We start from the raw sequence: 18,181 nt of genomic DNA on the forward strand, positions 1-18,181 counted from the left end.
ATCCCAGTTATCAAAGTCATTATCATTAAACTCAGTTTATCATTCAGATTAGTTTAAAAAGTTTGTATCTAAGATTGCATGGAGTTATTGCCTTGCAGCAGTCAGTCTTCCTGGACCAACATGCAGCAACAATTGTTTGTGTTCACTTTGCACAATATTCACTTTGCAGCAATCCCTTAAACTGAGCATGTATGTTGCAACAGTGGAGAGGAAAAACTCCCCTACAGGAAGAAACCTCTAACAGAAGCAGAACATGGCTCAGTACAAGCAGCCATATGCCACAACTGACTGGGGGGTTTGAGAAGACAGATCAAAGACACAAAAAAGAAAATGATAAACTGAGATGAGCTTGTTCATGAAAAGTGAAAAATTGACAGCAGTAGTTGTTGGCAGCATTCTCTGAACTGATGCGGTTCTTCAGGAATCCAAACAGAATGCTCAGACTGCAGAAGCAGCTTCTATTTGGGAAAAAAATAACTGAAAGAATACAAAAATATAAAAGCTGAAATAGCAGTAAATCATGCAAGTTGAAGAGTAAGAAGAAAGTGAGAATAAAATGGTTAGATTGTCCTCCTGCTGCCGTCTACAGCAGGCGCTCCACTGAATGGAACAAAGCAGATTCCTGAGCCAGTGGAATGATATGTTCATCATCGTGTTGGGAAGACATTTTACAAGAAGAGGAGGACTGAGATCTTCAGTAAATAAAGCTTTCTTCTTGCATCTCTCCTCAAAAATGTTGATACTCCTCTAAACCGAACTGTCAGTTAGACTGCAGATCTGATGCCAAGATGTAACACAGCTGGTCTCAAAGCATTAAAGTGTTCCCAATAAAAGATGGTGAGGGCTCAGGGGAGGGTTCCCATGCACTCCAGTGTCCTGAGGAAGTTCATCCTCCACTAAGTTTTCTTGAGCAGACATGTACTGGCTGGAGCGAGACTGAGCACTTCGATGAGACTAAGAAGACTAAGAAGTGTACCCCCTCTGACCCTCTCAACAGAAGGACAAACACATCAATGTGATGAGTCTCATGGAAATCAGTAATCCCCAGGGAGAGGAATGAACTGAATCTGGAAACTCCAGTTTTTGTGTTGTTTTTCCCGGGCCTGTCTCTGGAGAGTGGATCATTTCCCACAGGGAAGCTGAAGACATGACAGAGATTAGCTTGTTTATTCTGTTCAGAGTCCCACTCTGTGACATGGGTCCTGTGGCTGCAGCCAGAACCACAGTCAATATGACTGGAAAAAGGCCACTGATGGCCTTCTGTTATTTATTTCAGATGTGCTCCTCCACAACTTTTACTGGCTTGGTCAGCCACCTCTACAAACATGTTCAGGAGGTGTTACTGCATCTAATAAATATTAATGCACGTCACAATGACACTTTAATTACAATGAATAATAAAATGTGCAATTGATTTGAGTTAAAAAATTCTCCATCCCAATAACAATCAGTTATTCAGTTCATATAATGCTTTTATTATGTTGCATTTTGTGAATTTCATTAATTTTTTTAGGCTATATGTATATTTCTGCAGTTACTCTCATCTTTGCCAGTCGTACTTCTTGACAGTATGACTGACCTTCATTAAAAAACTTTATTAGAGATATAAAAACAGAATGACAAGGCGCACTTCACAGATAAACCGAGCAAGAAAAAGTCTATGACAATAGAAAACAAACAACAGTGTGAAAAAATAAACAGAAAGAGGAAAGGAAAGAGGAATTTAAATTTTACAATCAAATAATTATTATATTAGAATAAGGTTTTGACATTCGTGTAAAACAGCGATAAGACAGCTGTCCTTGTTTTTGGTATTTTTTAAAAACTTGTACAATTTGACCCTTTTATTTTGAGAAGTTGAACCGGAAGTAATAATCAACTGAAGGTAGCTAACTAGCTCCGGAGTTTGTTGTTGTTGTCGCTGCCGGCTAGAATAGCTGGTATTTTCAGTTTGGTTGAGGTTGACAGGTTAGCGATTAGCTGTGCGCTGATGAGCAGAAGAGCAATTAATCGACAGCTGAGCCTGACAGCTTCCGGTTAGCAGTGAGTTGAGGCTTGGTGGCCTCGCCCAGCAGTAGCTAGCTAGGATCTAGCTAGCTCCTAGCTTTTCTGTTTCAGTCCATGAAGTGCAGCCTGAGCCTGCTGCGTTACTGTCTGCAAGTCGCCTAAAGAGATGTCACTGAGGTATTCTACTCCAAACCTTCTTGATCACGTTTAGGATAAGGATTTTTTTTTCTTATATGAATGACCAAACGCTACGTGTTAGCCTTGCCTGGTTATCTTCTTAGTTCCGCTTTCGCCATAAGATTTTAGCTTCTGTACGACTGGAATATCTGTATTATCTAAAATCCCCACTGGCAGCCTCTCTGTGGAGGTTCTGCAGGTTTCCATGTTGCTGTCACATGAATTGTTGTAACCCGGGCTGGGCTTCGGGCTGGACCAGGCAAACAGACCTGTCACTGTTAGCCTCTCAGTCTTGTGACCTCCTGTTCACAAACTCTGCTTATGCTGCTGTTCGATTGGACTTTTCTTCTGTCTGCTATATTCCGATATGTTATTGATTTAACTCCATCCAATACCGCTTTTTAGCCAACATTTTTTATTTTTGTGTTATTCACCAAATTTGAAAATTTGTATGCAAAATTTCTAAATAACTCATTTTAAAGTGAATGAATCTAAAAGGTGTTTATTCCCTTCAAATGTTTTTGTAACGATTTGTGTTCATTTACCTGCCTGTTAGAATAAATGACACGTAATTAACTTGAAATAGTTTCTTTATTTGGCTAATCTCGCATTAGGTCATGCAGGATATATAAATTTTAATCCATATCTATTAAAATCACATTCAAGAATATTCTAAGTCAGCGCATATTCATGTAATAACAGTACATATTTTCAATAGTTGCTTATTAAATGAAGCATGGGTTTGTTGGCCAAAATATAAGAATAATAAAAAGATGTAATGCATGATACTCTGATTATGTTTATATTATTATCTGAAATTCTCAAAAGTTCATCCAGTAATAACAAATAATTTCACTTTGTTTGTCTGAAATTCTGTTAACTATTGTAAGAAAGTTGCTGAGTTGGTAACAGTGGGGTTACTATTGCTGACTACAGAGATGCAAACATGACCTGGTGGGCGGTCAGAAACCTAAAGACTGAGTGTCAGTCTCGCTGTCATGACATGTTGCTCTTCGTCAGGTCTGTCTGCTGAACCATTGTGATGGCAGGATCCCAGTGGGAGCTTCCCCCAGAGCTATGTTGCCGGCCCATGGCTTTCGTAGCTTTAACCGGTCTGGATGTGGTGTACAACGCCGTGCATCGCGCCATCTGGGACGCTTTCTGTGCCAACCGGCGCGCTGACAGAGTCCCTATCTCTTTCAAGGTTCTCCCAGGAGATCATGAGTATCCCAAATGCCGCACTAAGGTGAGCTTTAGAGATGTGTTTTGTGACATACATAGGAGCCTACCTTTCTGACCTCTGATCTGGAAGCTTTTAACCAAGGTTAGATTAGTGACATGCTTTCAGATAGATTTAAACAGATATGTTTAATTTTGGAGGCATGTTGGAATAGCTCTCTTATGTTCTGATTAGTTCTTTTTCCGAAGATTTTTTTTGCTCATCAGTTTTTGGTGGAGGAGTTGCTGTTTGTACAATTATTCCCTCTGGTTCTGGATGCTGTGCAGCTGGAAAGAATTTTGCTTTTAGTTTTTTACTTTTCAGAGATTGCTATAATGTGTTACCTTTGCAACAAACTACCGTTTTTACAACTTGGAGTAGCTGAATAGCATCTCAAAAACACAAATAGAACCTTAACTATAACAACTGATGGAGTCATCCAGGACATGTTAATATGAAATATGGTCTGCCACACAGATATTTAGCTGTTAGCATGTTAGCAACAATCTTCAGTCAGAAACCTCTTCGTATCTGTTGCAAGACTGACTGCTACTGGAGATCTTTCCTTCCTGCAACTTCACCATCCGTAATAACTCTAAAATACTTGGATAAAGAGAATTACGCAATCATTCAGTTTACCTTTGGGTAATAAAGAATTTCTGAATTGAATTGACTTGAATATCTCAAGATTATTTCTACATCACTAGCAGTGCTTTCATACCCGCTGATCACTCCACCAACATTTAAAAACAGCCAAAACAAAAGAACTATTTTTTTTTTCTTTTTAGTTGCCATAAATATTTTGTCTTGTGTGCCCAGCGAACATCGTATGAGTGGTACATCCCAAAAGGCATCGTGAAGACCGGCTGGATGAACAAACACCTGAACCTTGTCCCTGCCCTGGTGGTTCTGTTCTACGAGCTGGACTGGGATGACCCGCAGTGGAAGGAGAAGCAGTCGGAATGCGCGACTAAAGTGGAAATTGTCAGGTGGGGAGGCATGGTTATTACAGTGATCAGGTTACAGTAACAGTGTCTGATCCATTCTAACATACAGTCTGAGTTAGCTTAGCTGTGTGGCTAGCAATGCGGATTTTAACCAAATTGGAACTGGTTCTGTTTGGCTGTAGGACCAGTCTGCAGAGCAGAAACACCAAAGTGGCAGTGGTTTTAATCCAAAAGAAAACTCCTCTACCTCCAGGTAAAACAACGTATCGCAAAAGTAATCGCACCCCCTGAAGTTTTTTCACCTTTTTTATTGGTGTGTGTACTGATTGGGATCTCATGTAGAAACCCAGCAGAATTTAGTGCATGGTTGGGAAGTGGATGTGCCGTGTTTGTGTGTATGTGTGAAGCCGTTTACCTTTGTATTTTCCCAGCATTCCATGTGGTTCCTGTCTGAATCATGTGTGTGTTGACAGGAGAGGACCTGGTGGCGTCAGAAAGAGCCTCAGCTCTCTGTAGCTCCTGCGACCTGTCCGGGAAGAGCCTGTTTGTCCTGCCTCACACTGACCACCTGGTGGGCTACATCATAAGGTACAGGAAGCGCCTGCAGCTGGGTAGGTCTGATTGGCTGGAGTGTGAGTTCAGCTTCCTGTCTATTGGTGTCTCCTCTAAGGTTGGAGAACGCCTTCTATGAGCACGCTCAGACCTACTACTACACAGAAATCCGTCGGGTCAAATCCCATAAGGAGTTCCTCAACAAGACCACCCACCAGGTAGGCCTGGCTGCTGACTCCCCGCTCTGCCACGTTACAACCACGAACTTGCCAAGAAGGGGGGAAAGGGGTTCAGTTTTCAAGTCTGAAGAAAATAAAAGCAAGGAAAAATATTGTTATTTCCAAACGTTATTCCCTTTGTTGTAATGATGTATCCTTCTCTACATATTTCCTTCCTTCCCTTCTTTATAACAGTTGTCAGTAAATTCAGCCTACTGTGCAGATATCTGCCATATTTTCATAGTGAACAGTATTTAATGCTTTAAAAAGAACATGAATTGCTCTTTTTACAAACTGCTGTAATGTGGACAAACCCAGGATAAACTGTTGCAGCAATATATTATGCTGAAGTGGACAGAAAATGAAACTTGGGTTTTCTCTTTGTTTTTTAAATCAATAAAGTGAACAGTGTTGAGTGTGTTGTAATGCTCCTCTCTCCCTCGGTGTGTGTGTGTTTCTTCCTGGTGTTGCTCATGGCAGCTGCTGTTTGTCAGACATCAGTTTAAAATGGCTTTCCTCAGTGAACTGAAGCAGGACACCCAGAACGCTCTCAAGTAAGTTTAATTTATGACATTCAAACCCTTTTAAATGTTTCTGCTGTTTTAAGGGGGAAACAAGACTTATCTAAGATAATCATGTAACACTGCTGTGACCAAGAGCTGTTGAGAATTGACCCATTTGTCTCTGTGGCTGCAGGTACTACAGAGCTGCTTACAGCCTGGTGCATGAGCTCAGAGCGCATGAGACCAACATGCTGGAGATCAAGACCATGGCAGGATTCATCAACTACAAGGTCCAGTCCTGCTCCTCTGGGTCTAGATGTATCATTAGACTGACTGGATCAGTTCAGTTTGATGACTGGAGTTTCATGTTTCTTTGTGTGTGTGTGTGTGTGTGTGTGTGTGTGTGTGTGTGTGTGTGTGTGTGTGTGTGTGTGTGTGTCCTCTGCAGATTTGCCGCCTGTGTTTTCAGCACAACACTCCTCTAGACGCCATAGCTCAGTTCAGGAAGCACATCGACCTGTGTAAGAAGAAGATCGGCTGCGCTGAGCTGGCCTTTGAGCACTCTGCATGGATGTCCAAACAGTGAGATGCACACGCCGCACTTAAACACATCATCTCCTGATGATGCCTGAAAGCTAAGGCACCATCAGAAGAGGGAAACGTGTACACTGTAGTTAGGAGTGTTAGTTCAATAATTAATAACAGTGTAATATGTCACATTTTTGCACATATCAGGATGTATTCGCCTCATTTTAGAATCTGGCAACAACATGACTATATCTGGAAAATATGTCATTGAAGTGTTTTTTATGTGCAAATGGGAGTAGATGTACACAATGAACAAATAGTTGTTTTTTTTTAATTTATCATACGATTAATGGATTTCTTGATTATTGCAACAAGAAATCCAGGCACCAGGTGACTCACTGTTGGTGCAAAAGCCTAAAACAAGCTCCTAAAATATCTTGCTAGAAAGTCTCTTGTAAGTTACTTTACTCTTATTTCACATGTACTAAGATATTTGCAGTAGAAATTAGACCAAAATTATTTGTAAGATTTTGTGTTTTTGCTGTGTGTCCTATATGTGCTAGTAGGAAAAAAAACAACTTAAGTATTTCTGTCATAGATGCGTATCAGAAAGCCTAGCATGATTGTGTGTGAGCCTTAATGAGGTCAGAAAGGTGCTGTGGGAGAGCGAACCATTGACTGGTATCAGAGTCAAAGACCTGATGAGTCCTGTAGGCAGACAGCTGTAAACATGTGCAGGCTGTGCATCAGACCTCAGAGAGTGTTTTGCACTCCACCAGGTTCCAGTCTTTTGGCGAGTTGTTCGATGAGGCCATAAAGTTGGGACTGACCGCCATACAGACTCAGAACCCGGGTTTCTACTACCAGCAGGCCGCTTGTTATAGCCAAGACAGGAAGCAGATGGCCCAGCAGCTCTGTCAGGTCAGACACACGCCGCTCTGTACACACCTAGCCTGGTGTTATCAAATACAAATATATCCTCCACATCATTGTAAGAAAATAAAATTGTGCACACCAGATTGATTTCAGAAAAGTTTTCACCCTTATGAACCAACACAAATGCAATTCTGAGCGTTGTTATAAACATGCCACACCCATAGGGGGCGATGTAGCGCAAAACTAAAACCTGTCAGCAAATCTGAACGCTTCAAAACAACCACAACTTTCTGACAGAAGTTAAATATGGCACCAGTTAAACCTGTGGCTGTGTGTGGTCTAGAAACATGTCAAAGCTAGTATGGATATATTGGCACATTATTTGTTGCAGACTGTGATGCACGGAACCCTAAGACTCAATTTTCCTATTGAGGCATGCAAATACAAATGGATTTTCCTCTTTGTTCAGAGTTTTCATAAACAATTATTTTCATTAATATTAAATTGGGTTTTTGTATGGATGAAAGGGTAAAACGCATAAAAACATTTGAGTTTTTCTAAATATGCATTGACTAGGCCTGATCCCACCTATGGAAGGAGTGTCCAAAATGTGGCATTTTTAATTTAAAGAAAATATCACACTGCTTGTTGTATAATTTTGCCAGTTTTGGCTCCCAGGGCAAAATGTTTGGATACCTTTGACCTGAGGGTTTTACTGTTGGTTTCTGCAGGCGGGGATGACCTATCCTTCCCCAGACCCCCTGGACACCCAGAGTGGAGGACTGGACTTCTATGGACAGAGACCCTGGAGACAAGGACACCAGAGTATGTTTTTCCTTTTTTTAATCTGAACTACTAAACTAGGCCTGAAGCGGAACTGGACCAGATCTGGACTATAAAGCAGCATCACTAAATCTAAAATAGCCTCACAGCCTGTTCTACACACACTCATTCACACACACAAACACATGGAGACTTTTAGTCTGACATCATCTGTGGCATACTCAGACAGTAAAAGTTGGAATAATATTAATTTATCTTCAGGATGAATAAAGTATTTTTGAATTGAAAACTTTGAAAGTTGTTGCTTCAGATGACTTTGAAGGTCTTCAGTCAATAAAAAACAAGTTTAAATAAAGTTCTCCACCTGATTAAGAGCTAACAAAGGGTTTAAATGAAAGACCTTCTGAACTCACACCATTGTTTTGATTTCTAGGTATTGATCCAACAGATCCAGAGAAGGAGAAGCTGGGGATCCTGGCTCTGCAGATTAAGGAGCGAGATGTCCCACACTCTGTAAGGAAACTCCCATTTGGGTTTATGGAAGCTGCTCTTCATCATAGTAACAACTCCATCCACAGACATTATTTATGAAACATAAGTGAAGTGAACTTATTTGAGTCATCTATACAAATCTATTCATTAATTAGTTGTTACAAAACCCTCTTGAAACTCCTGCATGTGTAGAACAGCAGGATCAAAACATGTTCTTTCTTTGTACCTCAGTATAGAACTAGAAAAATCATTTCCTGCTAAAATGCAGTGTGAATGCTGTAAGCCAAACCCTTTTTGATGAGAACTGCTGAAGTTCAAAACACTTTCTAAAAAATGTAATAAATAACCAGAAGCAGATGGAAAACCTTAATTGGCTGTAATATCTGCCTTCACAGGAGCTGATTATAGCACTTCTCAGTAACGCTGTGGCCCAGTTCAAGAAGTACAAGTGCCCTCGAATGAAGAGTCACCTCAGTAAGTGTTTGTCTCTTCTCCATTCAGCCTTCCTGACAGCATCGAATATCAGCACTGACATCGGTATCAAACATTACGAGTCTTTCTTTAACCTATTGGACCGATAAATCAAACTGGGATGATATGAATAAGCAATATTTATTTCCATCTTGTTGCCGTTCGTTTCTCGAGAGGGAAGAATGGAGGTTGGTCGTGTAAGAGTGATGCAGGAAAGGATTGTGGGGAAGTAGACAAGCTTTACATCATAACAAACACAAAAACACAAAGTCATGTAACATAGAATCAACAATCTAAACATTACCTTGTCAAGTGCCATTGTTAAATTGTAGTTGGTTACGTTTCAAATACAACTCTGAATAGGTGTGTTTTCAGTCTAGATTTAAAGGAACTCAGTGTTTCAGCTGTTTTACAGTTTTCTGGAAGTTTGTTCCAGATCTGTGGTGCGTAGAAGCTGAAAGTTGCTTTTCCATGTTTGGTTCTGATTCTGGGAATGCAGAGTAGAACAGAACCAGAAGACATGAGGGGTCTGGAAGGTTGATACAACAACAGCAGATCTTTAATGTATTGTGGTGCTAATTATAAACTAACAACAGTATTTTAAAATCTATTCTTTGAGCTGCAGGGAGCCAGTGAATGACTTTAAAACTGGTGTTATATGGTCTATCTTTCCTGTTTTAGTGATAACTCAAGATAATTCAGAGTATCTGATAACTAATTCATAGTATTAGATAACTAAAATAATCATTAGTTGCAACCTTAAAATATATATCATGTTGTGAATATTGCTTATTGTCATAACAGCGGTTATTGATATTGGCCCAAATTTTCAAGTTGGTGCATCTCTACTTACTGACATATGCAGATCATGACTCCTGTTGACCCTCTTGTGTCTAACTTTTAGTTTCTTTCTCCTTTGCAGTGGTGCAGATGGGAGAGGAATACTACCATGCTAAAGACTACACCAAAGCCTTAAAGTGAGCCCCGTTCTGCACATGTTCCACTGTTAGCTTGTCAAGGAGGAGCTGCTACATGCTACATGCTCTGTGTTTGTGTTTGGTCAGGCTGCTGGACTACGTGATGTGTGACTATCGCACAGAGCGCTGGTGGCCTCTGCTGACCGCCATATTGACCACAGCTCTGCACTGTGCTTATCTGATGGCCAGTGTCAAAGACTACGTCATCTACTGCATGGAGCTGCTGGGCAGAGGTACCAGCACCCTGAATCACCCTCACAGATAAGACTGGAGGATTTTACTGAAACCCACAACTGGATATAAGTTTGACTATTTCAGTTTTGTCCTTTAGCTTCTACCCTGAAAGAGGAGCAGAAATCCAGGATAGAGAAGAACCTCTTTAAAGTTTTAATGGTAAGACCAAAGGGATAGACCAGAACCTCCTCTTTTAAAGGGTCAAGATCATAGAAAGTCAACTTTTGTGAACCTTAGATCGTGTTATAATATTTCCTCCAATACCTGGAGTGTTGCCTTGATTCTTTAATGCATGTTTAAGAAATCATTTAATCTTCATGACAACCATTCAGCTGTGCTAAATGCCTGGGTGGACCTAGTGCCACCTTCAAGGCACAGCTCCTCCACAGAGCGACTCCTCCACATAACCCATTCAGACTAGCCAGCAGCAATTAGCAAACATCTGCTAAGTTTATTAGAGGAGATACTTCTCAGTGCAATGCTGATTTAATGTTGTTAAAGGGTTAATAGTTGCAAAGTAAAGTTTCAGAAAGAGAGAACAGGATGGCTCAAGGTGTTAAATCAGAAAGTACACTTTTTTTCAGTCTTACTTGATATATATAATATTTTTATTTTATTTATTTTCAACTGATGGGAACATAGTTACTTTATTTGGCTATAAAATGACACTATGTGCTTGTAAAACATAAACACTGCCCTTTTAAAATAACTTAGCCATTGAGTGCTAACACACATGGAATGCTAGACAGCCCACAATGCACCAGGTGTTCACATTGCATCCTCCTGTTTGCAGAACGACGTTCCAGAGGCTGAGTCTGAATGTGATCAGTCTTCAGTTGGTGCTGCCAGGTCACTATGGACCGACCGCATGGCTTTGTCTGGATCCAATGAGCTGACGGTGGAAATGCAGGACTACATCCCATTCAGTTAGTAAACGCACACACAGCCGTTTATCTCCAGCAGCTGCTTAAAATTAAACAGGACTGTTAGCTGCTTGTCTTCAAAGCCAAACCTGAACCCCGTGGGAACTTCAGTGTTTACATATTTGAAATGAGAGACACTGTCTCTAGAAAAACTGGTTTATTATAGAACCTGAAACAATCAGTACAACAATGGAGCTTTTTGGAATTAAAAGGAAAAAGACCAGGAGGTTTCGGTTTGTTTCAGAATCAGCACCCGTAGTTTTAAGAGGTATGAATAATTAGGAGCTACTCTATAAGTCTGTCTTTCTGTAAGCAGCATATAAGGAAGCTCAGTATTTCACGTGTTAATTTTCTTTCTCTCACATCAGTCCAATGCAAAGCACGGTTCCAGTCACCCAGCTTCCATGTGGACCAGCCCATTCAGCTGCAGGTGTTCCTCAGAGCTGACTGTCCGCACCCCGTGTCATTCAGCAAGCTCACCGTCAGCCTCAGCAACCAGGTGCCCTCCACACTCTGAAGAAAACTCATTTAGGTTATTTAAGTAAAGACATGTATACTGTAAAGTCACTGTACTCCACACTGAGTTCTGAGAATATAATAGAATCAGCCTTTTATTGTCCCACACTGGAGAAATTCAGGTGAAATTCAGGTGTAACACAAACGTTTGTATGTTCACACAAATTCCCATTACGTACAACTCTTAAGAGACCACTTAAAGTAATCAGTTTCTCTGATTTTACTTTCTATAGATATCTACTTGAGTAAAATGAACATTGTTCTTTTATTCTATGAATTACTGACAACATGTCTTAGGCATTATGAAAACTGTTGATCCAGAACAGTTGAAGTCAGTCTGGTTTCATCCACAGGAATATAACCAGTGGTGTGTGGTGGAATCATCAGGTCAGGACAGCATGACACTGTTACCAGGGAAACCCAGATGCTACAACTTCAGCTTTGTGGCTAAAACTGAAGACGTGGGTAAGAAAGTGGAGGTAAGCCAATGCTTGTATGTGTGTGTGTGTGACAGAGAGGGAAGCTGTAGCAGAAGCCATGACTGATTGTGTGTGTGCAGATGACGGGTATAGAGATGATGCTGGGCAGCGACAGTGGCCGCTGTGTGTTCCTGAGCTGGAGGGGGGCCGGTGGAGACGCTGCCTCCACCCAGGAGGCCCTGCAGGCCAGCAGATCGTCACGGAGATGGGGGCGGGGCAGCGAGGCACGCCAGGAATTAGACTGGGACTGCTTGACGCTGCAGCACAGCACCATGTAATGTCCTGACCTCAGCTCGCTGCAGGCCCGAGAGCTGGCCATGAGCTGACCTGCTGCCATCTGCTTGTGTCCAGGATCATCTCCAGAGTTCCCAGGATCTGTGTCCAGCTCAGCCACCAGCCTCCCGCACTCACCAATGAGATGTTCTGCATCAGCCTCACCATCCAGTCACAGGAGGACGTTGTGGCGAAGGATGTCAAACTCACTGCCGGTCTCAAACCAGGTTCACTCGTTTATCCTCCATATTTAATTGTTTGTTTTAAATATCTGAAGTACTGTAAAACTTCATCCACAGTTTTCTCTCCATGCGGTTGTTGTTTATTTTTAAGCAGTGAAGAGACACTGCTCAACTCAACAGGTTGTCGCTAGGTAACCAATGAGTGAGCAAGCTAGGCTTGCTCTTAAAGCCTAGCTTGCTTCAAGAGGCTGAGCAGCTAAAGACATTCCTCTGCATATATCCCCCAGAATGCAGTGCAATTCTGGTTATTAGTTTAGTAAAAATTCAGATGTATTATACGTTGATATTGATCACTTGTCTTTTGCGATACATATTTCTAATTGTCCAGTCATGTTCAATATGTTCAAATATTCTTTCTGATGAGGCTCATAGTCAGATTAAAGGCACCTTTTCAAAAATAGCAACCTTTAATCAGGTATTAAAGATACTTTTCATTAAACTCACATTTCTGTTTTTAGAAATAGTTTTTTTTTTTATTGGTCTGATTCTAATTTTTAATGTGTTTTCATTAATGGTTAACAGAAAATCATCATAAATAAAATTAAGCACTTGAAAACATCCATCTGTGTATTTAATCTACATAATGTCTTACATAATGATAAAGTTTCTGAAATAAATATACTTTTCAGTAATATTCCAATTCATTAAATTAATCTATAAGTTTAATCTCTATGAACCAGTCACACAACATCATATTCATATTATATGTTGACATCATAAAACAACATTCTGTGACTGTGTGAGAATGAGCTTCATTCTGCGTTTTCAGGCCAGGAGGCTGGTTTAGGACAGACCACCCATGTGACCCTTGACGGGTCCAGTGTGTGTGATGACAACGCTCCCGCTCTGCTCACCGATGTGCCTCTGGGAGATCTGACACCAGGAGAGAAGGTATACACACTCACACCACTCACACACACACCAGAGGCTCCACAGCTTCTCTCTTCCAGTAACCGTGTCTTATGTTCGGCTCTAGCTGGAGAAGTGTGTGTACATGAGGTGTGTCTCAACCGGACCGAGGATCTTCTTGTTTCATGTGGCCTACAGCATCGATACCGCTGTGGAAGGAAGACACATCGTGTGTAAATGTCATAAGGTAGAGAGCCTCATGGGAGAGCATTATTATTTTCTGTATTTCAGTCATTTAATTCAGAATGGGGAACTTACATGGACTCATTATGCCCTGAGGGAAATATTTCATGCTTTTCTTTCTGTTGATGATGATGAAAACCCAGCATTCAATTTCTTAGGAATTTAAAATCATTCTAGAGCAATAAGGAGAAGTTACTTACTTTTTGAGAAACTTGAAGCTCTGACTCCAGCTTCAAGCTGTTTCCTCAGCAGCTTTTTCTACCACAATTTTCCATCCACTCAATTATGTATTAATATGCCCTCAGACAACTCTCTGTAAACAGGCAGCTATGTTAGCAGGGAGGGTTTTTGACTGTCGGTTTTCCTCAGAGATTCTTAAACGTTTCCATGCCACGGCGCCCAAACAGCTTCAGCTTCTGCCTGGGACCCTCCTCCGATAACCCACAGACAATATTACACATTATATAGAGACATAGACTTTTAAAATGTTTTTATTCACTGGTCAACAATTATTACTTTGGTTTAGCATAAATGAGCAAAACAGCTTGATAAATTTGACTGGCAGCCAGTGAGAAAGATTACCACAGCAAATAACTTTTTATTAAATTACACCTATAATTTTAAGTATAATTGTAAAGCAGATTAGATTTTATAAATAAAAGAAAATTCTGATTGAAAATTTATTGGAATTGTTTTTTTTTTTTTTTGTTGCTTTTTTGCTCTTATCTTTCCTCCAGCTTTCTGAGGCCCTCTCAGCGCCCTCTAGTGGCCCTCACTTTGAAAAACACTGGCATAGACCTGAACATGAACAAAACATTCCTGGCATACTTTATCATATTTTGTGTTCTATTTCTTTGTTTTTCTTTGTATTTGTAATCAAAGATGTTGTCTAGTAATTTCTTTTTCTTTCTTTTTTATTGATATATTTGGAGCTTTAGTTTTCTATAAAAATCAGTAACTAAAACTGAGATATATCATTGTGTGTATAATGAATCTTTTTTTCTCTTTTAATTCCTAAAATAAGAACTTCTTCTTAATTATTTAGATTGCATGCATAACTAGTGTTTCCTGTCCTGTGTAGAGACATAATCAGCTGTTTTCTGTTTATTTTCTGTGTGATCCAGGATGAGACGGTGACTGTGGAGACCGTAGTCCCATTTGAAGTGTCGGTCAAGTTTGTATCTACAAAGGTCTGGAGCTCACACGAAGATGTTTTTAAACGTTTATAAATTTTGTCATATTGACTAGCACAGATTGGACTTTATGTTGAGGTTTGTAGCAAGCAGAGGACTCCGTCATGATCCTAGTCTCTGTGTATGTGTGTGTGTGTCAAGTTTGAGCCATTAGAGCAGGTAGCAGTAGACATCCCCTTCCTGCTGATGACAGATATCCTCTCGTCTTCACCCTGGCCTCTCCTGCTGAGCTCGTCTTCCCTGCAGCTGCTGACGGTGACCAGCAACACGCCACAGCTCCAGTCCCAGCTGCAGCAAGGTATGAGGGCAGCTCAGGGTGATGGGCTACAGGGCTACAGCTACAACGGCTGAAGGGCTGACGATGCTGTGTTTGCGTTTTCAGTGGTTCTGCAGACAGGAGAAAGCGCCAGTGAGTGCTTCTGTCTTCGATGTCCTGCAGACACCAGTAGCAGCAACACGGTGGCGACAGGACAGTACATCATCTCATGGAAGAGGTATGTTGAACACACACATCCAGAGGAACACCGGTGTGTATGAAGGCATGTCTGAGAGGTATAGCTGTGTCGAACAGGAAGTGCTCCAGCGCAGACAGCCCTCTCATCCAGACTCCAGTCTCGTTACCTCATGTCATCCTGGAGTCTGTCCCTCTTTACATCTATGCTGGTCAGTACATGCCTCACTTCTCTCTATGTAATACCAAACTATCTGTTTTCAACTCTGAGCTCAGCCAGCCATGTTGTGTGTGTCTGTGCCTGCGGTTGTGTGTCAGATTTGCCTTCGTTCGGGCGGGTCAGAGAGTCCCTTCCAGTTCGTTACCACATAGAGAACAGGACGGCTCAGGTGCAGGAGGTAGAGATAGCTGTTGACCCGTCGGATGCCTTCATGTTCTCTGGACTCAAACAGGTACGACATCAAACTGCCAGTCCCTTCAAAATAAGAGTATGAATATACGAGGATGGTGCTCCTTCTGTGAGCACTGTAGATTACATCAGTGGATAAGGTCGGCTTCACGTGCAAAAATCTTAATTTTTGGAGATCACCAATCTCCCAAAGTTAAGAAAATTGGCTGTGTGCGTTGATACACAGGTCCGACTGCGGGTCCTCCCCGGCACAGAGCAGCAGATACTGTATAATTACTACCCACTGATGGCTGGTTACCAAACACTACCACAGCTCAACATCTGCCTGCCACGCTGTCCGACGTCCAGCAGCACCGCACTGAGACGCTTCCTGCCTCAGCGTATCTTCGTCAAGGTAACCGGCGGTCCCGCCCACCTCTGAGCCTTTTCTCCCCTGAATTTCAGTGTTTCGGGTCTGACTTGAAACACGTCTTGTTTCTTTGTGTCCAGCCTCAGGGTCGACAGCCAGATGACGACTCCATCGCCGCAGCCTGAGAAGAGAATGAAACTGTTTACTGTAAATACCACCAAGCAACATTGTGTTTGTTTCTTTAGATTTATCATTCCACAGAGATGTCATGATGAACACTATTTGTTACTTGTCATTCTGTAAAAAATGTCGACCAAACATTAGGAGACTGTTGTTTCAGTGTGAAACAACCAGCGAGTGAAAGTGATGACATGAATTGTGTAAGCAGCAAAAACATGAACTGAAGCTGTCTTATCCGGGGGAATCCTGGAGGAATCTGATGTGATGTGAGTTGTGTGTTGATTTGGGAGATTAATCCATGACTTGAATGTGTTGAAGGAGTGATTATGCTGAAGTAATAGAAAACTTGCCGTGTCTTATTGTTGCATGTTTGCAGAATCCTCAACTGTCAAAATGTGACACAGTTAAGGCTTTGGTGGGGGCAATAAATATTTAACACGTCCATGTTTTTATCAGTAAATATATTTCTGATTGGCCGTGTTTGGCTCAGGTGTGTTTTTGAACCACTTTTCCACAAAAATGAGGTTCATGTTCTGAAGGTGGGGTTTCTTCTGTTATCAGCTCTTTCTCTTTCTTTAGATTCTGGTTATACTTTCAGATAATTATCAGGACTATCTCTGGGCCTTTTCATCCTTTCTTTAAATATATGAAGTCTGTCATATGGCAAAAAGCATGATTCACTTCAATTCAAAAATGTGTTATTTATCCCAAACGAAAATTAAGTGTTGGAACTCATGTTACTCGGGTATATTTGAACGGATGGTGAAGCTTTGGGCAGAACGAATCTCCTGCAATAGTCAGTCTTGCCATTAATCTGAAGAGACATCTGACATGCTAAAAGCTAGATTTCCATGAGGACATGTTCCCCAGCAACATGACCTGGATGACTGCTGGTCCAACTCATTTGCTTTTGCCACTTTAAATCTGTCAGGCCGTGTGGTTGGAAGCCGACTACAAGATGTTGGAGTTGGGGATATGATCCTTGTGAAGTATGAATGGCTCTGGTATTTGATTTTTGAGGATGCCATCACCTGCTCCCAGTTGTTAAAATAAAACCTTGTTGCCACAGTTATACATCAAAACTGTCCCAAAGTAAAATAAAAGCAGAAATCTTTCCAGGATCCAAAAACGTGAAATAACTGTCCAGACATTCAATATCTCAACCCACAATTATGTGCACAAGTATAGAAAAAGAACAAATCAGACCTAACGTTATAAAGTTTCTCCAACATGCTGCCACCGTGCGTTATTCTAAACCAGTTAGAAGCAATGGTGTGTGTTAGAGAGTTAAATCCTCGTCTCATCTGACCACTGAACAGTCTATATGGCCGGTATTTAAATGCCTGATCTCACTTTTTGCAGCTTCTCTACTTCATATGTCCAATACTTCTTCCCTGTGTCATTTCACAGAGTTTTAAAACTTCATTAACAGACCTATTTTGATTTGACCTTTTTGGTCCAATTGTGACCTCTGCTCTGGATTTCTTCTCAACACTATTGGGATATTTTTGCCATGTTCAATAATTATTTTATCCCTTGTATTTTCAAAGTGTATTTTGAAATATCGTAATTTAAGATGTGCTTAGAAGTTCTCTCTGTGATTTTGGTAAATGTGGGTGTTCTTGATTTTTGATCTTCATTCACAAGGTGCTGGTACAATATTTGTCCATTCTTTGGACAAATATTCAATACAACCAGTTTACAATGAAGATGAACTTCATTGTAAACTGGTTTACAATGAAACCAGTTTTTTAGTTAAAGTTAACTAAAAAACATGTCTGTCTGAATGTTAAAAAATATTTGTTATAGACATAAGTCACAATGTTCTTCACAGTAAGAAAATGAATAAAATACCATAGCAAATTTATTAAAATATAAATAAATAAAAATAAAAACAAAAGGAATGTGGACAGACAACACAGCAGAGAAGAAAATTGAAAATGACATTAAAACGTTAGTCCAATGCTTGTCCATTGGGGGAAAAGCCTTAGAGTACTTTTATTAATTATACATGATATTTTGAATTAAATGTAATGACAGGATTGGGATTTGTTTTTAATGTCTTTCATGAACATTAATGGAACGGAAAA

The 18,181-nt window shown here is 40.7% G+C and overlaps 1 protein-coding gene across 1 annotated transcript; it reads left to right on the plus strand.

The window, feature by feature from the left end:
* Positions 1-1,867: 1,867 nt before the first annotated feature.
* On the plus strand, positions 1,868-16,567 carry trappc11 (trafficking protein particle complex subunit 11). Its single transcript, XM_055023341.1, has 30 exons — positions 1,868-2,184; positions 3,205-3,430; positions 4,223-4,392; positions 4,533-4,603; positions 4,824-4,938; positions 5,021-5,120; positions 5,601-5,674; positions 5,817-5,913; positions 6,072-6,205; positions 6,931-7,072; positions 7,759-7,852; positions 8,244-8,323; positions 8,698-8,776; positions 9,696-9,750; positions 9,838-9,983; positions 10,082-10,143; positions 10,778-10,910; positions 11,276-11,406; positions 11,777-11,902; positions 11,983-12,176; positions 12,254-12,402; positions 13,187-13,308; positions 13,394-13,513; positions 14,634-14,699; positions 14,844-15,000; positions 15,085-15,196; positions 15,274-15,365; positions 15,472-15,605; positions 15,789-15,956; positions 16,052-16,567. The coding sequence occupies exons 2-30, from the start codon at positions 3,227-3,229 to the stop codon at positions 16,094-16,096; spliced, it is 3,372 nt and encodes a 1,123-aa protein (XP_054879316.1). The 5' UTR covers positions 1,868-2,184; positions 3,205-3,226; the 3' UTR covers positions 16,097-16,567.
* The last annotated feature ends 1,614 nt before the right edge of the window (positions 16,568-18,181 follow it).

Source organism: Poeciliopsis prolifica, unplaced genomic scaffold (assembly GCF_027474105.1).
Source record: "Poeciliopsis prolifica strain line A6 unplaced genomic scaffold, Auburn_PproV2 SCAFFOLD098, whole genome shotgun sequence".
Lineage (NCBI taxonomy): Eukaryota > Metazoa > Chordata > Actinopteri > Cyprinodontiformes > Poeciliidae > Poeciliopsis > Poeciliopsis prolifica.